Below are 18370 nucleotides of genomic sequence, written 5' to 3'. Positions count from 1 at the left end.
GATTGCATTGTGCTGGCTTTGAAACTAGGATGCCATTGATGCAGTGGGTATAATTGTTCACAAGAACATTCGAACAGCTTGAAATTGTGATCAGTGCAGATAAATGCTTTTGTACTGCACCTGCAGTGTACAAGGCTACTTCTGTAACTGGAAAATATTCAAATATTGACTGACTCCACACCTGTTTTCACTGTGGGAGGTCTGGATAAGGGGAGACTAGCACAGTTTAGATAAATCTGCACTCATTTACACTTGGCAGTATTTAAACTGGCACAGATTTAGGAACCTGTGTTTGTCAATTGTTGATCTGAAAATCTGGTGTACATATGTACTTTTTTCATTAAATGACCACAGACAGTCAAGTTTATTCTGCATGTATATAACACATTTATTAACAGATACCGTTTCAATTAAGTCCATATATTTACATTCCACATATGTCACAAAAACTGTACACATTACATGTCCTACTATTATTACTGGAAAACATATATATACATATATACATATGTGTGCTTTTATTGGCACACTGAGGTGCTAGCTTAACAAGCCAAGACAAATAATGAACTGGATTGCTGTTACATAATGGTCCACAAAGCCACTATTGAGTATGGGTCAAAGGAGACAGATTGTTTTCTTCTTACAATTTTAAAGACATGCTCTCCTTCTCAGTTCATTGTCTCCAGAGGCTCCAAACATCATAATAATTGCATCTATAACATGCAGGCTTAAAATAGCCAAAAGCCTCATTTCCAATAAGGTCGACTGCAACAAGAAACGTTGGAATAAATAAAAAGTTTTACTCAGTTCTTCTCAGTTGGAGTGTATTTTGTCATGTCAGTATTTCTGGTATTTAACACTTGTAAGACAGGCATAATAAACCAAACACAAATTACCCGAAGGTTATAAAACCACTTTTGTCCTCCTGAAATAACTTACATTATTTTTGCCACATTTAATTGTGCAAACAGAGCAAATGTACAAAATGGCATCTTAATGGAGGAATTCTGCTCTACTTTAACTTTCTGAGCTTAATGTGTGTTTATTACATTACATATTGCGCTTCTCAAGTGTTTGTCTAAAGCTGAACTGCATCTTCAAAACAGCTGTTTAGTCACCTAATAAATATTACAGAATCTATATAAAAATGCAACGCACCAAATAACTTGTCAGAACTATTATACAGAATGAGTTAAATTACATAGTTTACATCTGCTTTGTATAACAAAGGCAGCTGTTATCCCTGTGCTGCTAGTATGACCCTCCTCAGTGACGGCTGCTCTCTCTGGTGGGCTAGATGTCCACCACGCAGCCGGAGGCACTGGCTCTTATAGCATCAGATATGACTTTAGCTCCAGATTCTCCAATGCCATTTCCCTGCAAACTGAAGGAACAGTTTTAATACGACAAATCGATAAACAAATAAATAATTATAAATAAACGGTAGAAGAAAACTTACTTGATGTATGTCAGTTGGTGGTTTCCCTTCAAGGCTGTTGCAATGAATATGGCTCCGTCCATGCCCAGAGAGTTCTCCTGCAGACTGATGAATCACACACGGAAGATTTATTTTTTGATCAAATGTAGTGATATCTGTGAGTAACTCTATAAATTTCAAATATAAAGGTCTGGATATTGATGAATGTTGGATTCCAGAAGAAAAAAAAAACAAAAAACAGGGATTTCAGCACACATGCATCTCTGTAGCTGGGGTTATTTGCAGCTAACCAAACAATGGATGAACAGCAGAGGAGAGTGTGGGAGAATAAACTTGAGCCCTGATTAAACAGATGAATCAGGCAGCATGTCAATCTGCAGTAAGGAACCCTGGAGGAGGCTGCTGCTTTAAAGTGATTTTCTTTCTGAAGTTATAGCGTAAAATAGAGGTTACATATAATTTTTTTTTAATCACTGGGTGAAGCTGCTCTGAGGTGACAGAGTAAAAGCAATGAAATCAGCAGCTGCATTTACTTTTCTACCACAGGTTTAATATACGAATGGAGCTTATGTCATGAAATGAAGTTCCAGTTGTGCTTACTTCAGCGACTTGAGGCTTCTGTTGGATTTCAAGGCGTTGGCCAGGGCCTTGGCTCCCTCCATTCCTACAGTGTTCCCGCGCAGACTGAAAAACATAGTGGAAAATGAGCTGCGAGCTCCACCCAGGTGAGTGTCTCATCAGACTAGAGCCTTCAATCGTTTTTCTCACTTTTCTCTTGTGTCGTTTCAATGACAGGTGAAATTGGTTGTTTACCAGGACTAAAAATGACAGTTTGCAATGAGCTGCTGTGTGCACACTGCTCAGCAGAAATAAAATGTAAATGGGAGTCACAGAGAGCTCACACACCAGAACGCTTCTTTTGTTTTCTTTCTGAAAATCTTTCAAACACTTTTCTGTCCATAGCTGGCGCATATTCTTCTTTGCTCCTGTTTTTCTTTAGCACTGTGTTGTTCTGTTCAGAGGCAATTGTATTTTAATTGTCTCTTTTGTTGCTTCAAAAAAAAAATTAATTATCCTTGTAGTGAAGTTTCTGAAAGGTTATGAAAAACCCATCAAGAAAATCTTTAGATTAAAAAGTCACTAATGAAGAAAATTTGTTTTGGCTACTTCAGCAAATAAGAAGCAGTCCAACTCATTCTAAAATTCGCTGAAAAATCTTTGCTCACTGCTGCAAAAAAAGTCGTTTGAATAAACAAAGAGATTTTACATTTTAAATTTACAATAAGATCAATAGAAATGCCAAATTACTGATGAAAAACTAACTACATCGCATGTTTCAGTAGCTTGTCCCATATGGAAAAGAAATAGTAAAAACTTATAAAAGACTTGCATAAGATGTGGCCTACTTCATATAGTGAATCATTTAAGGCTTATATGATTTACTCATGAAAGTGGCCACTTTCTCATTACTTTCATATATTGTTTTAGTAAGTATCCAAAACATACAAGTTTCATTTATATAATTTTTCAAGGGATCTTATATCTGTTTCCACTCTTGTATGCTTTTCATACAAGTTTCACACAAGACAGACACAAACTTTATAAGATTTATATATAACTTTTCCATATGGGGTAGAGCCACCTCTAGCAGGAATAATCATTTCTGCATGACTTTATCAGTGTCTCACATCACTGTGGAAGAATTTTGGTCCTCATATTTGATTCCAGAATTATTCCAGGTACAGAGGAGGTCATGGTTGACCTAAGGACTGCAAGGTGTCCAGATCCTGTGGCTGCAAAACAAGGCCAAATCACCATCCCTCCAACACAGTGATTGACAGTTGTTATGAAGTGTTTGTGCTGTGTTCAAATTTCCCCAAATGTTACTCTGCGCATTGTGGCCAAACATCTCCACTTTGGTCTTTTCTGTTTAAAGGACAATGGGCTTCATTTAATGTGCGTGGAGTTCTTACTCTATTCAAACAAACAAGTGGCTATGCAAACTTACTCTTAGATTTAAGAAACATGTGCACCAGCTTGTTTTTATTCTTACCACAGTTTATATGTTGATAAATCAGACTCTTTCAAAACAAAGAGGCTTTTGCAATCTCCATAAAATCTGGATATTGTCACGTCTCCATTTCATTCAGACGTACTTCCTTGACTTGTAGTCAAGACCGCCTAAACCAAGACCAAGACAATATCAAGACCAGAGGGTATCGAGACCAAGACAAGACCAAGACCAAGACAGACCGAGGCAAGACCAAGACAAAGTCGAGACGAGACAAAGAAGTCTTTAAACTGCAGCCAGATGCTGCTTCGTTTACGGGTGTCAGGCATATTTATGTGTTTTTGCGATGCACTCGCACAGCCCACCTCACCGCTGTCTACTGTCTCACTCACTTACTGAGAGGACAGACGCACGCTCCACTTGACTGTCGCGTCTCTCACCCTCTCTGTTTTTCACATAATGATATTATCCTATATCCTCGCATGTGATTGGCCACAATATGGAGGGATTGGAGCATAGCTGAGCCACTGTGTGAGAGCTGAGCAGCGAAAGGAAATTAAGCGAGGAGCCGGCTCTCGCTCAACGGGAGTCGACTCTTCTGATTCACTACAAAGCATCAGCTCTAAGCACGGCTCTTAGAGCTGATGCTTTTGCGTGTGACACATTATCGAACGTTGTGTGTCGTGGATACAATTTTTCAGCATCCATGAGAGAGGGCCAAGAAATTAGGCTGTAAGTGATGACATCCAGCACTAATATCAAGGCTTTTCTTAATAAAAAATAACTGTAATTCTAAACATTGTGTAAAAATTTCCTACGACAGCCAGACTTTAATTTGTCTGTACACAAGGTAAGATTTTTGAGTGCACATTGTTAGTAAATGAGATCTAAAGTCCCAGAAATCTTGTGGTTTGTTCAAATACAACTTTACTATCCTAACCTGTGCCACTTCTTAGAGAGAAGAGGTGTCGTCCCGGCAACCCTTTCGAACAAGCCACACTGGTTCAATCTTGTTATCATTGCGCCATCATGAAATGTAATGCTTAACTGAGTCCTGTAGAGTCTGAGATGTAGCTCTTGGTTTGTTTTGCAGTTTCTCTGAGCATTGCATGGTCTGACCTCAGGGAAAATTGGTGGGCTGTTCACTCTTGGGAAGACTGTGACAATGTGTTAACACACCTGAATTCACCACACCAGCAAAATGCCCAAACCTTTGCTTTTACAGAGGTGCTCGCACTTGCTGGTGATCAGTTAATCAAGTGTATTTGATTAGCAGCACCTGCCTTCTTAAGTCCTATAGAAGCAGTTGGGCGTTTTTCACATTACTGGGGTTATTGCATTTCTTTTTCACATGGCTGTATGTATTGTAATATTTTTATGGTATGTTTAAATTTAACTCCATAAAATCAGAGTGAATGCAAATCCACAATAATATAGACAAGTCATTACATGTGAAAAAAAATAAAGAAATGTAAAGTTGCCATTAGAAACACACTGAGTCATTTAATCATCAAGCAGCAGGGGAGCTTAAATAGTCTCAAACTGGTTGAGGATTAGGTGCTGAATTTTCTCACATTATTCACAAAGAGAAGGTCTGGTGGTATTCTGATGAGTCACCACTTTTATTGTTTAACATTTGGAAATAACGAACATTTCCATGGAGGCGCACTCATCTGATCCAGTGATCGTGATCATGACTTGTCAGTGATCTGTTAGAGACAACTAACTGCCTTCTTAAAATAATATCTACCTCAAGCAGACACATACAACGTTGCCAGACTGCAATCAGTAAATTTAAATTGCATGCTGGGATTGTCAAATGAAGATAAACAAAGCTCATAACAGGAAACAATCAAAAGCTATTAATCTTTAGAAGCAGACAGATAACAGACTGGAAGTTAATTTAGATAGAAGTCAACGAGTGCTGCTTGGTTTCACTCTGCTGTAGATTAGGCCAGCTTTAACTGACAAAGCTAAACTGCTGAAGAGCGTCTTAATGATATGCGGCTAAAACAAAGGAAAGGTTGACACAAGGAAAAATTTGTACTCACTCTAATGTTTGCAGGGTCTGGTTGGTCATCAGAGCTTCTGCCATTTTAATGGCGCCACTCGTCCCTGCTGAGACTCCCTGAAGACTGAAGAGACGTCACACAAAAGGGTCACACATACAGGACATGTTTGTTCACAGTTCTATATTTATTCTATACCTATAAAAACAGACTTCTGTCCTCAATTTTGATATTTTCAACTTAAACAACCACAAAAATGATTGATCGACACAATCGTTATGCCAACCATAAAGTGCGCAGTGACGCGTTGGTTTTCAGAGCCTCAGCGAGAAATGTGACGCCTTCATTCCCGATAGCATTTTCTTGAAGGCTGTAGGATGGAGATAGAAACACACACAGAAACAGCGATGAATAACAATACAGCCTTGTGGATAAGGTTTTACATAATTACATGGTTGCTGATGAAATATGTTCACTCAAAGCCTGGAGCGAGTCATTTCTCCAAGTAATGCCAGCGCAGGCTTTGACAACAGGAAAGAGTTTTAAAATTTGGGGTGAGATCGATATATTTACAAACAAAAGAGTGAAAAAGGTTTGTTGGTCTTACTCCAGGAGTTGCATTGTGGAATTGGAGAGGAGTGCATGGGCCAGAGCTTTAGTGGCCGTGGACTTGATGAAATTCCACTGCAGACTGTGAAAAGAGAGGAAAAGAAGAGACCGACCCAGTATTAAGCAAATACACTTGAATTTATTAAAGATTTATTAAAGATGATCAGAAGGTTGCTGGTTCAATCCCCAGATGCTCTAGTCTGCATGCCGAAGTATACTTGGAAAGATATCGAACCTTAAAGTTGCTCTCCAATGTGTCCATCAACGTGTGAATCTTAGACAGAAAGCATTTAGGTGTCGAAAAAATATGGTCGTGTTGTATAAGGTGCTTTAAAAACTCAAGTAGAGTAGAAAAGTGCTACATAAGAACCATTTACTTCACTATTTTGATTTAGCTCCAATTTCTGCTCAACCACATTTCAGAATAAAAGACTCTAACCATTCATTCTCTTCCACTTGTCCTTATCGGGGTTATGGGTAGAGTGTGTGCTTAAAGATATAGGTATAAATATCCTGCTTTGTTTACTAGAACTTTATTACATCGCTGAGAATGCATCGGTGGCTGTGCAGTGCAGACTCCCACTTCTACTCTCAGATTTGTGTGTATCTGTTTGGATGTGTTTATTTCTGATTCAAGCTCCACTTACTGCAAGGAGGTTAGGCCTCGATTAAACTTGATTGCACCAGCGATAGCTTGAATTCCGTCATCATGTAAAAGGTTGGCTGTGAGACTGGAAAACACACAAATATGAAAACAAACACACAAATATGAGCCCTATTGTATGTAATGCAAAGACTGTCAGAGCGTTTTCAACATGTCAGCTTTCACAGAGGCTTCAAGTTTTGAAAATAACACTGGAAAAAGGTGATTACAGGAAGTATTATAACACTAGAAGATGGCTGCAGCTGCCAGTGTTGCAGTAGGTTGGAAATGTCCGCACATTACCTACACAGAGCTACACAATACAAACAGTTATCTCGCAGTTTTTGTGCTTTTCATCATGCAGCAGTATTGTATGACACGGCATGATCTGGGGGAGTGACATTTACTGAACAGTCGGGTATTCCCGCACTTCTGTGAGGGATGATACTGTACTACTATTAATGAGCTGACTCACTCGAGGTCCTGCAGAGTGTTGTTCTCGTGGAGGGCATGGGCCATGTTCTTTGCTCCCTCTACCCCAATGGAGTTCTCCCTCAGACTAAATAGACAGAAAAACACATGAAAAGTGACATAAGACACAAGCATGACAACTTTACAGCCACTAAAATGCCAAGATACTGTCAATTTGGCAAACCTTTTCCAAAGAGAGACTTTTTTACTCCCTTTTTTGAGACACAAAATATGAATACTAATCACATGTGTCTAACAGATAAGATATACTGCACATAAGATACAGTTAGTTTTATAGGTTTTTGGACTGAGAGACAATATTTGTCATTTTGCCTCTGCACCCCACATCAGTGGATTTTATATCAAATAATCAAGTGTGAATGACGTGCAGACTTTCAGTTTTCTTTTAAGGTGTTTAACAAAAGTTGTGCCTTAAATGATCAGGAATTACAGCCATCTTTATGCAAAGCCCCCCTGCTCTGCAACAAAAAAAGAAAAACCACAGAAGACAACTAAAGTGGATGATGACAGAATTATTTCCATGGTTAAAGGAAAAAAAACCCCAAACACCTTTAAAACATCTAACCAAGTCACAACTGTTTTTCAAGGAGGTAGGCGTATAAATATCAGTCTGCAGTCAACAAATGCCTTCATGAATGGAAATAGAGAGGGTTTAAAATGAAGGTGCAAATAACTACACTCAAGAATAAGAAGGCTAATGTAGCCTTCGCCGGGAAACATCTAAAAGAAACTGCACAGTTCTGAAAAAGTAAAAATAAAAAGGGAGGAAACAGCATTTGGTGATGCCTGTAGGTACTCAATGACTGCAAATGATTTTCCTCCAAGTATTAAAAACATCTTTTTATTAAATTTTTTTTAGTTAAGTCCAATTAATTTTGAGCTTCTTAAAATGGTAGACTATGCATAAAATGGCTATAATTCCTAAATAGTTATTTAAAAAAAAAAAAAAAATTAAATCAATTGAATTAAAGTCTAAGTTGTAATCACATCTTGACTGATTTAAAATCCACTGTAGTGGTGTACAGAGGCAAAATAATGGCAAAAAGACAAAACATGTGGACTTGTGTAACTGTAAAAGCATTTAAACTTTATTCTGTTGAACCAAAGTCTGCAGCTAATTAGCAATACATAAAGAGTCGGAGGTGCAGAAGGAAACAACATGCTAACTTTCTTCAGTGCTAATAAAATTAATCTGCACAGAAAGAAAAGCTTGAGGAAAAGCTTGCACAAGATGCCTCCTGAAGCTAAGTCAGACAAATAACTGACCCAGATCACTGATTGGTCACCTAAAGCTCAAAATAACATCAGCTTTTTAAATCATTTCTTAGCTAAAGTAACTCTCTTCTGAGTTTAACTGACAGTTGCTTGTTGGAAAATCAAGTTCTCCCAAAAAAGACAAAATATTCTTGGGTTACTGCACAAACACAAACAGGGAAACTTTAAGTTTGGGCCTTACTTCAAGGAGACAAGGCCATGGTTCAGCCTTAGTGCTTTGGTTAAGGCTGTCATTCCCTTGTTGCTGATCGAGTTACTCTGAAGGCTATGAAAAGAGATGAAAAGTTAAATGCAGCTGTAATGAATAGCATTCAAAGCAAACACCATTTCCCTTTCTGTGGTGTGTGAACTGAAATGTCACTTCCCACACTATTAAAATGCATTTGCACTGCACTCATGGGCAGAAGATACTAACTGGAGTGAGAGAAGAGTGTGGTTGACCGCCAAAGCCTCGGCCAGAGCTACCGTCCCTTTATCCCCAAGCTGATTACCACAAAGACTGCAGACAAGAACACAAATACACCCGACGCATTAGGAGAAAGAAAGCCATTAATCTGAATTATCACTATGTGAACCAGGTACAGGTGTGGTGTCAGACAAGATCAAATGAAGCCTAGTAACAAGCTAGTGTGTCAATGAGCTATCATAACTGTACACCTCATCATCAATCTGCAAAAATGTGAAGAAGTAATGATTAGCTTTTAGTCTTTAAATGTTCTGGCCTAGAAGTTCAGTACATTATCTCCAAGATCACTGGATGAATATTAATTCTGCGTTACATCAACTTTGTGAGAGTCCGGTTGGTCTTCAGTGCTTCTGCAATCCTTTTGGCTCCGCCTGCTGCGATTGTATTCTTCCGTAAACTTAAAAAAAAAGATGCATATTAATCTACGGGACATTCATAAAAACAACATCTGTAAACAAGACCAAACTCACTTCAGAGACACCAGTTTGCGGTTGCACTGCAGCACTTCTGCAAGCGACTGAGCACCCTCCTCCTCGATGGCGTTGTTCTGAAAGCTGATGAGAAGTCGGGAAAATTGAGCAAATGTACAAACTAGAAAATATAAACTGGAAGTCTGTGTGTGTCAGTTAAGCTGTAGAGCAATTATACTCAACTTGATTGATGTCAGGACTTGGTTCATTTTCAGAGCCTCTGCTAGGAACTTTGCACCTTTGGAGCCGATGTTGTTATTCCGGAGACTAAAACAACATAAACAGGTCATTAGATGATTTACTAAAACTCTACATAGTAATAAAAGGTGTAAATTATAAGGTGCAGGTTTAGCATTATTATTAATAAGTATTATGATCAACTCTTGAATGACTATACTACATCAAAACTAACAGGCTTTGCCCCATTTCAGGTCACTCATTTTTTATTACAAGGTTCTGTTTTTGGGAAACATTATATACTGTATGTAAAAGATGGAAGTAGCTACTATGTTGTCATGGTTACTCATCTTTTAAAGCCTTGGTGTGAGCAATTTGTCCACTGCCATCTTAGTTTTTTTAATCTAGACACAAGAGAAACTGAGAAACTGCACACTAACAGCTAGCCAAGCTCTAGAGCAGCGATTCCCAAGAAATTCAGTTTGAAATTACTCACAATAATGTGCAGTTACTTATTTATATTAACTAATTAAAATATAAATTAAATAAAACTGGTAATTTGAGGTGGTTATTAGTGATATTACTCATTACTCTGACCTAAATTCACAGCTCTTGTATTGTAGCTTGTGTCCCAGTAGCAGGTGGGTCACCTATCACCACTTCTGTATTTTGATTAGAGTGAAGATTTAAGATTGGAGGGCCCCATGGGATTTTCTGTTTTTTTAAATGGGTCGCAGCACTCTTGATTTTGGGAATGGCTCCTCTAGAGCATACTTGGCTTTGAGCGTCTGTAATAAATGACTTAAAACTAGCTACTGACACCATAAAATATACTTTTCAGACGTGGGGGCAGCAGCTATCCTTTATATACAGATAATTGGAAATACTGAACTCAAAAGGTTTTAATTGTTCATTCAGTTCAGACATCAAACACTGCAGATCTCACTTGAGAGAAGTCAGCGTGCGGTTCACCAAGAGGGCTCGACTCAGGGCTTTGGCTCCTTTGTTGCTGATGGCATTGTCCGCCAGACTGATGGAGGGATAAAAGAAATTGCATTTATGTTGTTCAAGGTATTAATAATAATTACAATCATAATTATACTTTCACCAATCCTACAATCACACAACCACTGAGAGTAGTCAGCAAGGTCAATCATAAAGCAGCTTGATGTGATATAGTTGTTCAGAACAACGATTGTTTCTCATATGATGCTTTACCACACAAAAAAAAGACTCACCTTATTTTTTGGATATGGCAGTCTTTGGCACTCAGGAGACTTCCCAGCAACTCCATGACATCATCTTTAAAGTGATTATTCTCCAACCTGATGAGCAGATAAAACCTGAGTTTCACCGTTGAATCCTGAGTTTAGTTTTATTGGATGTATTTGGGTTGAGAAGCTCACCTTAGATGGCTACAGTACAGCAGCTGCGGGAGCAAACATTTCACTGTCGAGGCGTTCAGAGAGGCTGTCAGGTTGGTTTGTTCGCTGCACTCCGGAGACACGTGGAGCAGGTAACCCAGCACCACACAGTGAGGCCGCGTTAACTTTCCCGCTAGACTGCCGAGCCGTAAATCCTCCTCTACGCTCCGCAGCATCTCTGTATGCTGCAGCTCCTGTAAACAGTAAGCTAGGTTGACTGCACGCAGGGAGACCACAGCACCCCCGCTGACCAACAGACCCTGCAAAAACCCTGCTGCCCATGCCTTGTTGTTGCCATCGTCTTTCCCGAGGGCCAGAAGTCCAGCAAGAGGTTTGATTGCAGCTGAGCACAGCAGGCCTGTTAGGAAGCGTACGAACACATCCAGGTGACCATCCTCAGCTTGTTGTGAGTGCTGAAAGGCACTTCTGAAGTGGTTCTGAAAACCAATCTTGGGCCAAGACATGGAACTCTCAGAGAACAAGTCAAAGATTGCCCGCTTTGAGGAAACATGGTAGAAAGTTGCTGCAAGAAACTCCTGCAGAGTCAAATGTGTGAAGCGGTACGTCGTGTTGATGGTTGACTCCTCCCGAACAAGAACTCCAGAACCGAGACTGCTTTGAGTGACCAGTAGCTCAATCCCATAGTTCTTGAGGTCTTGTTCACTGAAGACATACTTGTGTTTAAGAAGCCCATAGAAAGCCAGTCGTCCGAGATTCCCCAGCAGTTTCCGATTGCTCCCGTGAAGTTGCTCCATTTTTACAGGCTCTCTGCCTCTTGGTTCGCCCAATTCTGCTTTCATTGAACAGAAATTGGCATACAGCTCAGTGCAAGTCCTCGGAAGAGTCTCCTGTGCTTCATTCTGCATGATGTATAACAAAGTATCAGCTACTATCCAGCAAATACAGGGTATATAGCACATCACCATCAAGATCTTATTGGATTCCAAGTGTGACCATATTTTCCTGGCAAAATCCTTCTCAGAGAAATGGTGATTCAGAAAGATCTCTATATCCTTTGGACTGAATCCTGGGATCTCAGTCACCCTGTCAACCAGACCTCCAGGGATAAGGGAAGCTACTCTCGGCCTGGAAGTCACCCAGACTGCTATATCGGGAAGCAGATTCCCTCGAATGATGTTGGTGACTAAGTCGTCAATAGGCACTTCTTTTTTTGGGTCGCTGCAAGGAGCTGCATCGGAAAAATTTAATTTGCAGCGGAATTCGTCCAAACCATCAAGTATGAGCAGAGTCCGACAGGAGCTGTTCAGGACCAGACTGGGATCAGATATATGAGGAAAAGCCATTTTCACCAGCCTCTCAGCAGAAAGCTTGTCCAGCAAGTTCAGCTCGGCAAATGTGAACGGTAGCACAAAGTTTATGTCTGTACAGAAGATCCCTTGGCACCACTGCCGGACAAAGTGTCTCACCCAGGTTGTTTTGCCGATACCAGCTACCCCAACTGTGAGGGAGACCCTAGGGGGCATACTGACTCGGGTGAGGGGCTCAAATAGTTTTGCTAACCCCAGCTGCCTAAGATGATTTCTTTTCTCTCCTCGAGTCACTCCCACCTGCATCAGGTCATGCTCCTTTTGTTGGAGGTCAGAAAGTCCATCGACAAGTAGTAAGGTTCTTGATGAGATGTTAAGTCTGGGGCAGCTGATTGAGTCTCTGTCTCTGTACTGTTCATATCGGCGTAAGAGGACCTCCTTGTGCTCTTTTACCATGGCATCTACAGACAAAAACAAAAGAAATTCACCCCGGTTATTCTCTGGAAAAAGGACACTAACATGGAACAGTAATTTTGTATTAAGCTTTGATCCCAGTGAGTGAAAGGTGCTTTGCAATATTGCATTTAAACTTACACAGTCATACACTAAACACTATAGAAACACTTGTAAAAGCCACACGTCTATGGAGGAACCAAACTGGCAGAAAAAAGTATTAATATCTACATTTCATATACATATTTCCATATGCAAGCAAGAAAGCAGAAATAAGTAAACAAATAAACATTTTAAAAATTATTAATTAGTAAACAAAAATGGCAAATTAATTCAATTCCATGCAAATTTATTTATACAGCGCTAATTAACAACAGCAGTAACCTCTAGGTGCTTTATATTGTAAGGTAGACCCTACAATAATACATACAGAGCCCTATGAGCAAGCACTTTGGCGACAGTGGGAAGGAAAAACTCCCTTTTAACAGGAAGAAACCTCCGGCAGAGCCAGGCAGAACTTACAGAATATTATTTTATTTATTTATTTTCTTTGCAGTTTCATTCCTCCGGACTCGTTGCCTGAGCTACTACCCCCCATATTTAAAGAATTACACAGGACAGCGAGTAGCAGCCTCTTACCGTGGTTAATGATGAGCTGGGCAACCTGAGAATCTGAGCTCTCTATAAAACCCTGAAGGACATCAGAGCCTTGACTGTCCTTGGCAGTGACAACAGTGGTGAGCATGTTAATCTGATCCTGCAATCGGCCTGCTTCCTTGACCTTGATCTCCTCAGCTGAACTGAGTACATCCAGGTTTCTCATGTGGTTTAAGATCTCCCCCAGGAAGGAGGGCGTAATAAAGCTCTGCAGCTGGTCTTGATGCTTTTGGATCCAACCAAGATCTAAAGAATAACAGAACACTTTTAGGATTTTTATGATTGATGAGATTATTGTGGTGTTAACTCATGAGCAAAGACACTTCCTTAGGCTGGGACAATGCAGGATTATTTGTGTTTTTGTCGGATATTTATTCTCATTAAAAAGTCTGAGGATGGTAAATGGCTTTGCACACAAGAGGACACCATATTTTTAAAGAAATAACATGCCTTTGCCTCATTTAATTTTTCCCCTAATCTTTATATGTGTATGTGTGTATATATACATACACACACTCAAAATTACAGCCAAGTCAGCTTCTTCTTTGTTGTGTAATACACCCAGAGACATAAACATTTTCAAATTCCTCTTGGCATGCAGAAATCACCACATCACAATCAGAGCCTGTGGTGTCCTTAGAACCACTTCAATAATCCATCAAAACCACCAACCTGCCATTTAGAAACGGTGTAAATGTCTCTTAACAAAGCGGGAAAAAATAAGAGGAAAGAATAAAGAGAGAGCATCAGCGAGTTTACAGGAAAGCTTGAAATACAAACCTGAAAACTGAGGATCTGCTATGATCACACATTTGCTTAAAAATCCTAAATCAGGAAATCGTCTGCTTATAAATTGGCGAATATCCAAGCAAGTGTTTACCTTACGAACTCCCAGGATTGACAGGTTTGTTTAATCTTTTCCTAAATTTACAAGATCAATCAAAGTCTCTGCTCAGACTGCTGCTCGGAGCCGACATACGGCTGGATGGTTGGATGGAGATCAAAGTGATTTTTTAAAAACCTGCAAACTTACTGAGAAGTATTAGGGTTTGCCCCTACAGGAAACTTGCAAGCGGACGTGGTGAGCACTGTGTCAGAGTTTTGTTAATGGTAACTAGGTGACAGTTTAAACACACCATAAACAGCACCTGTCACTGCAGACAGTATGAACATTGCCACACTTTAACACTTTTTCAGGTATGAAACTGCCAGACTGAGGTAAATCTGCAACATTTTTTTTCATATTTGTAAGAGAACAGTTCTGTTCTCTGTAATGCAATACCACTTATTCTCTTCTCCAACAGCAGAAGTCGGGATCTTGAATCGTAATAACATTGTTTTCTTGTTTGCGAACCATATGGTGAAACAAAGACTTGAAAGCTAAACCACAGAGATCAGCTTGTCCTACAGATGACACCTCTGCAGCTCAACACTGCTGATAAGAGCAGAATATGATGTGCACCACTAATGTTAAAATAACTACATTTAAAATCCATTTTATGAGCCTGCCATTATCACTGACGCACTTTTCATAAATTGTTTTTTTAACAAAGCAACAGCAGCGCAGGACAAGGACAGACAACAAGAAAAACACGGCAAGCTGAAACAGACGGGGACAGATCGAGGGTACTGAGATGTAAATGGAATCAAATTAGATAAAAAAAGAAGCAATATCAGTGCTGATAACCTTGATATATGTGTTCATACCACAAAGATGTGTATATATCTATATATATATATAGATATATACACATAAATTTACACATATACATAAGCCCCCACACCTATACACTCATACAAACATACACAGACAGATACGCATCCATGCATGACACTGAAAACATATATATATATATGTATAAACCTGTATGTACTTACGTGATTTTTTACATATAATAAAGTATTTAGATGCCAGTATTAATACACTTTACTTCCACTGATGACGACTGATTGAACTAAATGTTGCTGTCTTAACGATCACTATTAAATTTTTGCCAAAAAATTATTTTAAAAGGCTAAATAAACCATTACAGACACAGCGACTCCGACTCTTACCCTCCGTTTCTGCTTGCGATGAGGTCGTAGACTGAAGATCCACATAGCAGTCGTCCTGCCACGTAATGCGTTTGCTTCGGTCCAGGATAGAATCGTAATGTGTCCTCTCCATGAGAAACTCTGATATATGTCTGCCGCTGATGCTCCCGCTTTTATCTATGTGACACACACACACATTACTTACTGCATGCAACCGGACATTATGGGCTGTGATCGATGGGGGTTAAGCCAATCAAACACGTTTTGCCTTCAGTCATCCTGCTGAAGCTCTGAAGAAGAGTTTGCTGTATAATACTGCTACTATTAACCCTAATACATATTTATAATAAAAGTGAGAAATTAAACTGATATGTTGTTAGTTTTATAAACACTTTTTGCACATTGTTGAATATGAATTTTCGCCTTTAACTCAAAGTCTAAAGTATCATCATTATCATTTTGACCATTTCCTTTAGAAATATGTGTGCAGAGTATCATTATTATTTACTTAATCACCTCCAATTAATCAGTGTGTTTATTAAAAAGGTACACCTGTATACACCTCAGTAACACATGCTTATGAGAGCTTATGAGAACACAAGCACAAGTTGAACACTGTGTTTGTTGTTTGTGTTGATATTGTATGAAGAGTTCACCACATGCAGATTTTGTGACTCTGAGCACAGTAGGAGACAAACACCACCTGCACCACCTTAAGGCCTTTCTCAGGGCAAAAGGACGCGCTAACTGGCTTGGGATACACAAGTCTATGAGTAATGAATCTACATAAGAGATGAGGAATAGGGAGAGAACCAGAAGGATCAGACTTTTTGATCTTTTTCTTTTGCCCCCCCCCCAAAGAGCCAAGTCGCTGGTGCTGCTCGATTATATTTAAGTCTGTTTATCCCCTGGGGGTGCTTGTTGTCGGTTTTGTCTATATCTTATTAAAGCTGTATTTCAATAAGCTATTTTTCCAGTGGTCTTTGTCTATTTTTGACACGACAACATGGACTAAGACTCTATAATCCCTTTACTAGACATTGCTGGTGATCCTGTGCAGAGTTTGCCTCTTTTAAGTTGATGCAGCTTTGCTGGGGAGTTACATATTATCCCCAAACTTCAAGAACCAAAAAGATTTTATAAATTAAAGACAAATGAAATGAGCACAATGTGCCCAGGCCAAGTTTTTCAAGTTTAATCCTCTGGAAAGACCCACTGGTTTAACCATGAGTGTGAACAGCCTTTCAAATAACCAGATTTACGGTAATGTTGTGCTTGGTGCACATCCTGGACTTTGCAGAAGAGTGTGCATACACAAACATACTATTAAACAGGGAAATATGTAAACTATACACATGAAAAAGTATCTGCCCCCTTCCTGAATTCTTAGTTTTTTGCATGTTACACTTAAATGCCCACAGATCAGGAAATAAATCTGAATAATAGACAACGATAACCCGAGTAAATTCAAAATGCTTTTAAACAGCCGTTTCATTTGTTAAGGGAAGGAAGTACCCACATCTACCTTGCCCTGTGTGATAAAAGTAAATACCTTCTCCCTGCACTGTGTGCAGTTTATTACAAAATATTAAGCTCACAGTTTGTGCATGAACATGAAAAGTGTGAAAGGAAGCTTCTTCTTGTTTTCGCTGCAATTTTACAAAAGCTCAGTGAAAGTAGTGCAAACAAAAATTCAAGTTTTGTTTGAGGTTTTGCCGAGAAAACGGGAAACTGCAAATGCTTTCCTGTGTGGTTTGTTGCTCATTGCATCATGTTTCTAAAAGGAAGACACAGTTTTAGTAGCCAGAGTAAAGTTTATATCCGTAGCAGCCAAATTAGCCTCATAAGAAGGTCCTACATGTGATATTTTAGAACTATGTTGTATACAAAATAAAGTACACGTGTACTGTTAAACGGCCATCCAACACAGATAAGTCAGTAGACGATGCTAAAGATCAGTAGGAGCCTCAGACCGTATGAAATCTTGCAAACTACAGTATCTGGTAGCAGCAGCAAAAACACACATTACAGTAGCACAATGTGCTGATTCAAGAATGCCAGCATTACACAGCAAGAATTAAAAGCCAGGAATACGAGTGTTTGCTCTAATGTATCATATTTCATTGTACAAGTAAGTGAAAGCCTGTTAAGATTATGCATACTCTATTTTCACTAGCATGGAGCTGATGCTGACTCACAGCCATGATGGAAAAGTAAAGTTTACGACTCTTTAAGCTGCTGAAGGCATGAAGTCAGACACTCTGTAGCAAAAAAAGTAGGAAAACTCGAGTGACTCACCGTGGGTTAGAGGAAGTTGTCTGAAAGGATGAAAGATGCTTCCTTTACCGCGGTCTCATAAAGTAGCCACATGATTATCACAGACAGCACATATCTGAAGAGTAGAAGTGCAACTTTGACGAATCTTTAAAGATTATAATACAACTTTGAGTTGGCAGGCGAGTGAAGTGAGCCTCAAACACACAGCAGCTGAAGTCAGTCTAAAGTCTGCTGCTGGAGATACTGCTTCGTGCTGCACCTCCTTTCCGGTGTCGTGCCTCATCTGCATTTTTGCACTGTGGTTGGCAGGTTTAACAGTGACAATAAGAGAGAGAAAAAGTAACTGCTTCCTGTGTGTGCAGACGAAGTCACGCTCTCCAAAACCTGAAAACCGCACTGTAGGGCTCGTCTCTTCATCGACTGTGCAGATGCTGTCAAACCACAGGCACAGGGCTGACACGACACATCAAGGGTCAATAGGAGGAAGCACAAAGAGCTTCAGGTCGCTAACATGTCAGGCAGTAACAGAGCAAAGTGATAAACAGTAAACATGCTGTAAATATGAGTAATTAACAGCACCGGCTGTGTAGGAACATCTGCAATCACGATGATATTAATTCATGTTACTTCAGGCTGTCACATTGTACTAAAAAAAAGACGTCTGAAA

General features: G+C 39.5%; 1 protein-coding gene across 2 annotated transcripts; it reads right to left on the bottom strand.

Moving 5' to 3' along the window:
- Nucleotides 1-369: 369 nt before the first annotated feature.
- On the bottom strand, nucleotides 370-18049 carry nlrc3 (NLR family, CARD domain containing 3). 2 transcript variants are annotated; one of them, XM_031739375.2, is made up of 19 exons: nucleotides 17725-18047; nucleotides 15448-15603; nucleotides 13375-13638; nucleotides 10997-12743; nucleotides 10829-10915; nucleotides 10537-10620; nucleotides 9597-9680; nucleotides 9414-9497; nucleotides 9257-9340; nucleotides 8893-8976; nucleotides 8659-8742; nucleotides 7186-7269; nucleotides 6715-6798; nucleotides 6066-6149; nucleotides 5745-5828; nucleotides 5501-5584; nucleotides 2039-2122; nucleotides 1460-1543; nucleotides 370-1384 (listed from the first exon to the last, which is right to left on the bottom strand). In XM_031739375.2, exons 2-19 carry the CDS (start codon nucleotides 15557-15559, stop codon nucleotides 1294-1296), a joined length of 3393 nt encoding a protein of 1130 aa, XP_031595235.1. In that variant the 5' UTR covers nucleotides 15560-15603; nucleotides 17725-18047; the 3' UTR covers nucleotides 370-1293. The 2 variants fall into 2 exon arrangements, 1 of the variants encoding a protein (XP_031595235.1); XR_004199414.2 differs by lacking the exon at nucleotides 370-1384 and adding an exon at nucleotides 3127-3231 and having other exon boundaries at nucleotides 1488-1543; nucleotides 17725-18049.
- Between the last annotated feature and the right edge of the window lie 321 nt (nucleotides 18050-18370).

This window comes from Oreochromis aureus, linkage group 8, assembly GCF_013358895.1.
Source record: "Oreochromis aureus strain Israel breed Guangdong linkage group 8, ZZ_aureus, whole genome shotgun sequence".
Taxonomy (NCBI): Eukaryota; Metazoa; Chordata; class Actinopteri; order Cichliformes; family Cichlidae; genus Oreochromis; species Oreochromis aureus.
The sequence above is the reverse complement of the archived record's forward strand: the minus strand, read 5'-3'. Positions and strand labels throughout refer to the sequence as shown.